Source organism: Drosophila gunungcola, unplaced genomic scaffold (assembly GCF_025200985.1).
Source record: "Drosophila gunungcola strain Sukarami unplaced genomic scaffold, Dgunungcola_SK_2 000016F, whole genome shotgun sequence".
In the NCBI taxonomy this organism is placed as follows: domain Eukaryota; kingdom Metazoa; phylum Arthropoda; class Insecta; order Diptera; family Drosophilidae; genus Drosophila; species Drosophila gunungcola.
Genome location: NW_026453199.1, coordinates 347,387 through 354,449, shown reverse-complemented (window position 1 = coordinate 354,449; position 7,063 = coordinate 347,387). Strand labels below are relative to the sequence as shown.

The window sequence follows — 7,063 nt, the reverse complement described above, 5'->3', positions numbered from 1 at the left end:
ATCCGATACGCTAGACGCGTATTTAATGCCAGAACACAACCATATAAGTAAAACTTTTTACTCCACCGGCCCCAACAGCTCCAGTAAAATACAAAATTGTTTTTGCACTTTCACCCTCATTTCTCTGAAACCAAATGACGTTCTAGAACTATAAGTACCCACAAACTCTTATAAAAATGAGACCTTTTGATTGCTTAATCATTTTTTAAGATCAGACTATTCTTATCTGACTTCGAATATTGCGGCTACATTGGAAAACGTTCATTGTGAGCAGACGTATATTTATCTGCTCTGTTGTTCATATAAACAAAGCTTTATTCGGACAAAACATTTTTTTGTTCGAAACATGTGAGGAGTCTTAAAACTCGCCACAAATCACGATGCATGAGAGCTGCATAGCAACAGCGAAGGAGCAGAGAATGCCAGAGGAGTCAAGGGAAACAAGGTCAAACTGTGAACAACGAATGTGGGTCATGGAGTCCTTGCGTGGAGTCTGCGATAAAGGTGTCTGGGCGAAGAGGCAGAACATAGTTCTACCTGCTAGGCGAAACACCTTGCCGACACAATCCAGACCGATCTTAGGGAGCCTGCGATAAAGATGGCTGGGCGAAACACCTTGCCGGTACCGACAGTGAGGTTCGCATAACATCCAGAGTCTCGGTGGCGTCGTCTCGAGTCAGACACCAGCAAGCAGTCGACGACGAGGAGCGACGCCGCAGAAGACAGCGACAAAGGAACAGCAGTAGCAGAAGCGAAAGGGCCGCGAAACTATATTTAAGGAGACAAATAAAACCTTTACCATCCCAACACATCCCTTGCGTTATCTTTTAGACAAAGGCATCACCCAAAATAAATTTGGTGGAACGATCCCACAACCTCTCTTAGCTAGCCGCACGTTTACGTAGCGCGCTAGATATTTAAGAAACCAGGTCGTTACAAACTTTGCTTAATCACTGTAACTATCTGTAAAACAGTGAAGTCCCCAGATGTAATCAATATATTAAACAAAATAAATGTTATTTTTAAATTTGTTTTAGTTTTTTTTTTCTGAATTAACGATATGTTGAGAATATACTGTACAATTTTCTATAGTCAATCAGGATACAACTAAGTTACAGCGTTTTAAACGACCGACCGTGCTACCAGATTGTTCACTTACACACACACAGTTGTTCTCAACTTTAAAAAGGCTTTTCCCGAAACGTTTTTAAGTTCGTGAACATCAGAACTCAAAATCTACTGAACCGACCTTTTTAAAAATTTGAACATTATATCTTCACATAAATCAGCAGGTAAAGACGAAGAGTTTTTTTCTTTTTTTATTTAATAACAGTAAATAACAAATTACCAGCTATTTTTTTTTTACTAAAATCGGGTTATTCACTTCAAAGTGCTAAAAAAATAGAAAAAAAAAACAAAAAATAATAAAAAAACTCTTAGTGATTACCTCGAAAAAAATCATCAGCTCAACGAATGTCCACTTGAGGTTTTGGCAGACCCATCAAGAACGACTCGCAATTTAGTCGTGGTGCTGTGTTCCTTGAAAGCGCAGTGGTGGGGCAGAAAATATTTGTAAAGACTCAAGGAGTCTCTGGGCACGACGGACATGTGATTCAAATCTAAATATTCACGAATGAATGCCGAATATGGGACCTTGACTTCTGGTTTGCGCTCTAGCTTGTTCTCTATAATTGAGAAACCGACGATAAGCGTGATTGTACGATTCACCCAGTAATTCTAGAGTGTTCTTTGCAGGCAAAGTACAGTAATATTCACCATAGTCTAAACGACAAAAGTTGGACTTGAGCTGAGCCTCACACTCCAGTTCTTCTTTGGTGGCTGTTACCACGCCTTCACCACAGCTCTCAACTTCCCAATAGCGACGGACTAGTTCATCCATATGAACTTTAGCAGCAACCAGCTCACGCTGCACAGCTTGACCATGTATTGCAGTTGCACCGATCCTCCTGTAACGATCCAACCAAGCCTCGTTTTCTGCAATAGGGGTAGCCCAGCAGTTAACTTAATCTTCCCTACAGATAATAGTTCGGAAACATGCTTGCGCCAATAAAAAGATATATTCGCTGAGATCTACAGAATTCAGGATCGGCTAAATTAATATTTGAAGGAATATTCCAACCATCGGGTTTAACGGTCAATCTGGGTTGATTGTCAGTAATCGTTGGAGCAACAAGAGCAGATAGGCATGCGAAGTAATCAGAGTCTCGTTCAGAGTCAAATCGAGCATCTACAAGACCAGCAACTAATACGGGAGACTTTGTTTTATGCAATGTGGACTCGAGATCCCGAGACTAGCATGGGATCCAAGCACCTTATCGACTTTGAACGCTTTTGACTGCAGTTGCAGAAGACAATATTTTGAGCCAGCAAAGAGGTAGAAAGGCTTGAAGTAATTGCAATTGGCGTACTTTGTTCTGCAGCGGAAGCTCGCAGAACCTGGGTCGAAGACTGAGTGCCAAGATGCAAAAGGGTGTGATGTTTGGACCTGCAAGTTCGAAGGCAACTTGACTTACAATTGCGCACTTGATGCCGCTTCTTTAGGCAATTAAAACAGACCGCTAATTCCCTTACCTTTCGAAAACGCTCTTGTACTGACAGATTGGCGAATTGACCACGGCTATAAATTGAAAGGCCACTGTTGACACACACAACGCATTCTTTTCCCAAAGTGTTTGTTGTAATTAAAACGCTTTTGTTGCGGCTTCTTCCTGATTGTGAATTATTTGAGTACGATGCTGCAGTGTGCTCCACATTTTCTATTTTTGACAACGGTGGTAGTAAATTGATACATCGAAGGAATTTCATAAATAACTGCTGATTCTTCCAAATTGGCCTCAGTTTTGCTATCTAATTTTTGAAGTAATACATGAACAAGAATGCAGTTTGAAATTTGCTTACGTAGAGTACGTAGATTAGCATTTATTTTATCAGACATATCTTTAAACTTCGTTGCGGACCGCATGTCCACTTTAGGGAGAACCAAAATTGCCATTTTATGAGATTGGCAAATTAGACGGTTATTATTGAAACGGTTGTTTAAGAAATCCAAGGCTACAACAAAGTTGCCAGCACAAGTTTCTAATGAGCGCACTGTATCCAAGGCGGAACCCTTCAGGCAAGTCAGTATAGCCACCAAATTCAGGCAATCTCAATTCAGGCAAATGAGGTCTTTAAGTCGGCACAAAATGGAAGTCCAGAGATGGTTCTGGTCTAAGCGTGGAACTTCGAATTGCTGGACGTTGACGCTTTCCCAATTCTCGACTTACCTTGATTTGTATCGATATGATGAGCTCTTCAAAATCATTGCGAACCTGGCTGCCGATTTCATTAAAATCCAGCTCGTCAAGACTGTCATGGACCTATGTAAATTCAGCCTTATTCTCCCCTGAGAGCTAAACACGAAGCTCTAATTCTTCTTCACTCATAGGCTGGAGCTTCTCAACAGTCAAGGCCTTCTCAGAGCCTTTAGCCTTAGAAAGCAATGATTCAGCCATTAATTTAAGATGCCTCACTTCCTGAACTGGAGCAGCTAAATTTGTTTCGGTTCACATTTTATTAAATTTATTTAAATTATTTTCATTTTATATCACTTGCAAATAATTAAATTCCACTGTGCAGTGTGTGCTGTTCCAAAACTCTTGACCACCGAAAAACTAACGGAATGTATGTGCATAATAACTGCGATATAGCGGTGGAAAGGAGTGCAACAAACTCGCGAACAACACACAACGCATCCATTTCCCAAAGTGTTTGTTGTAATTAAATGCTTTTGTTGCGGTTTCTTCCTGATTGAGATTTATTTGAATACGATGCTGCAGTGTTCTCTACATTTTCCAATTTTTGACACCGCTTGGACAAAAATTTAGTAAATTGATCGATCGAAGGAATTTCATTAATAGCTGCAGGTTCTTCTTAATTGGAATTAATTTTGCTATCTAGCTTTTCAAATCGATACAGAGATCGCTTGCTGGATTACACGAACCGTGCTAGATGGCTTGCTACACCATTGCGTCGACACCATTGCGTCTTATAACAACACAAGAATACTGACAAGCTCTTACCTGCGTTGCACTTAATACCCTACGCATACACGAAAACAAGGAGCATCTTTGTGTGGCGTCTAAAATAAAATAATGGACAAAAAAAAAAAAAAAACTGCAACTCAAGCATTACAGCAATAGCAAATATTAAAGTTAAATCTGTCAAGGGCGATTTTGAAAGCTTAAAAGCGCTGATTGGCAGTGGGTACCAAAGCACTATTATTTCAAAAGTGGCAGCGCAAATACTAAAGGTGCCAAAAGTTAAATCTATAACTGAGATCAGTGGAATGTCTTCTGAAGGTACATGTGTATTAAAATATAAAATAAAAATGGTAATTAAATCCCCTATTTCTAAAAAACCATTTGACACCGATGCAAACATATTTCCAAAATTAATAAAAAAAAACTGTTCCTAATAGAGAAATAAATATAGATAAATCAATATGACAACATTTTTCATTCGCTGACCCGAACTTTAATAAGCCATGCCGAGTTATTGTAATTATTGGAGCAGATATATACACATATTTTAAACCTTTGAACGATTCTGGGAATGACATAAAAACTGAAATTTGTTAAAACAAATTTATTAAATACCGCTGTTAATTCAAGTGGTAGTATATTGTTAGTATTCCATTTAAACGATACATCCTTAGGGGATTCAAAGCCACAAGGATTGGCACGGCTGGAGAAGAATTTCCAGAAGAACTTAGCGGCGCTAAAAATGTTTATCGCAAGAAGAGGAAAGTGGGCTGCTTTTTATTCCGACAACGGAGATAATTTTGTAGGCGCAGCAAGAAAGTTGGACGAAGAGTTGGCGATAGAAATTCAAGAAAATTCCGCGGTTGCACCTCAATTCGGGAAAGAGAGAATGGAAAGGCATTTTATTCCACCATGTTTTAAAAACGTTCACGTCCGCTTGTAAATCTGAACAGAGAGAAATATCGTTTTTTTGCAGGCATAACCTAATGTCATCTGCGTACATGAGGACACGCGACTTTGTCAAAATTAGAGGGAGATTGTTAATAAATAAGGTACACAGAAGTGGGCCAAAGTTGCTCCTTTGCAATGTGGGCCAACAACTACATTCGTTGGCCAAAACCTATTTTTGAAGTCGTTAAAACAAAAAATTTTCTTTTAGGATGCATTAATAGAAGACCAATGTGCAATGCTAGGTTTCAGAATAATAATAACCTCAAGTTTTGCAACGTTAAGTTGTTTTCTATATGGAAAGAACAGGCAACAAAAAGCTCCAAGGAATTTTGACCTAATCAAATGGCAGAAGACTTTGGTAAGAGCGTGCAGAAAATTTTGCTACCGCCTACACAAAATTTGGAGCAAGTGCAAGTCAAATTTAAAATTATTTAAAAAAATCATGAAAATTCGCTTAATTCAGAAATGGTTATAGTACTTCCTAAAACTGCAGCATCTGTGGGCAGTCCACAACTTAGCTACCCGACATGAAAAACTAGGTCCCGCAGAAGGCAAGCTGCAAATTTAGCTGCATCTGAGGGCGGAAACGTTACTTTAGTGATCCAAGCTGCTAGTGTAGCTGCACGAAGGGTTTAAAAAGCTGATCTTGCATCTTTGTTAAATCTATTATCGATTGGCTCGGAAAAGGCTAAAACAATGCGTAGGGCATTAATTTTTATAGCGATTTTAAAACGCAAATCTTTCATAAGCCCCCCCGTATTAAAACTGTTGACAGTTGTTTGAAGGTTAAGGCTGACGATCCCATTATTCGCTTCATGTGTAACTTGATAGATCGAGCTCTGGTTTCCCCCGAAGTGTGGCGTTATTAGGTTATTCACAGCTTCGACTGCCTTGGTAGTTAGGCAACCGATTATTGCGAACCATTCCTTTCCGATTGCCTAAACCCAGAATCCATTACTGTTGACGAAGATTCGTGAATGTAACATCCACTGTAAGCCAACACACCATATTTTTTCATCATCCAGAAATGGAGAAAATCGAATCAGCTGTGATTTTGAGTGGAGCCGGCGTCCAAATTCGAGATGTTTATACGCCTTCTGAAAGGCCTTTCGTTCAATATTCCCGAGAATTGAATCGTTGCTGAGTTGTACAGGGTCATAAAATCGATCCGTTTATAGATCGTTAAGTAAATTTCCAGAACTATATTTTCCGGGCCCATCGAAAACTCTCCATCTGGATCACGGCGTGATGCGGTAGGTAAACGCAGGTGTTAACCGATTTAAGCTTTTTTCAGCTAACAAGAAGTCATCCAAAAACTCCTCGTATTGCTGTTTGAGTTAAGGATTGTGGCGGAATTGATCGACAATTACTTTCTGTGGGGGCACTAGAGTCCAAGAGTGACTGGCTATGTTGAAGACTGTTCCATTCCATAAAAGATGGCACCATCGTGTCAAGATTCACGTGATGTGATGTGGTCGTTGCAATAATCCAACCAAACATTGTTTTTTTCTCCGGTGTATAGAGACCAAAGTTGATCTGATCCAACGATGACATCTATAGCACCTGGGGTGGAATCTGCTAGTGGAAGCGCCGAGATTTGTTTGCCAGAGATGTGGTGTCAAACTCTTTCACTGGAAGCGGTGACGTCAATGATGTCAATATGAAATAGGCCAATTCTATGACCTGATCCCAATGTCGAGAGCGCAACCTAAGGTGGGCGCGTCCACGAGTAAGACCCGTGTTGTTGGCTGCGGGGCCAAGAATTGAAATCTGTGCGTGCGTTCGACGCACGCCTATCCGCTGGTTGTGAGAAGTTCGTTACTGTTAACGCTTTTTGCCTCAATATAAATTCTATTTTGCCGAGGCGAGCCGTGGATCAATGTGTGATGTTTGCGGTGTCAGACCCGACACGTGTTTTTTGAGGTACAATTGCGGACCATATGTGAGGCGCTAAGGCAATTAAAACAAAGCTTTTTGGGCTAAAAGAATTCTCGATTTGCGATGTTTAATGCGAGGAACAGGTTGTACCCAAAAAGTGGATGATTCTGCTGGTACTATGTGCAAATGTG

The 7,063-nt window shown here is 40.1% G+C and overlaps 1 protein-coding gene across 1 annotated transcript; it reads right to left on the bottom strand.

The window, feature by feature from the left end:
* Window positions 1–1,461: 1,461 nt before the first annotated feature.
* Window positions 1,462–6,548, bottom strand: LOC128263702 (uncharacterized). The gene is made up of 3 exons (XM_052998798.1): window positions 6,365–6,548; window positions 1,777–1,995; window positions 1,462–1,685 (listed from the first exon to the last, which is right to left on the bottom strand). Exons 1-3 carry the CDS (start codon window positions 6,546–6,548, stop codon window positions 1,462–1,464), a joined length of 627 nt encoding a protein of 208 aa, XP_052854758.1.
* Window positions 6,549–7,063: the final 515 nt, after the last annotated feature.

Bases quoted from the DNA above. Each gene is read 5' to 3' on its own strand.
- LOC128263702 (XM_052998798.1), bottom strand. From the start codon at position 6,548: ATGTCATCGTTGGATCAGATCAACTTTGGTCTCTATACACCGGAGAAA. The intron at 1,996-6,364 runs GTAATTGTCGAT...CCCCTATTGCAG, and splicing joins CTCTAGTGCCCCCACAGAAA to AAAACGAGGCTTGGTTGGAT. The intron at 1,686-1,776 runs GTGAATATTACT...TCTCAATTATAG, and splicing joins CTTTTGTCGTTTAGACTATG to AGAACAAGCTAGAGCGCAAA.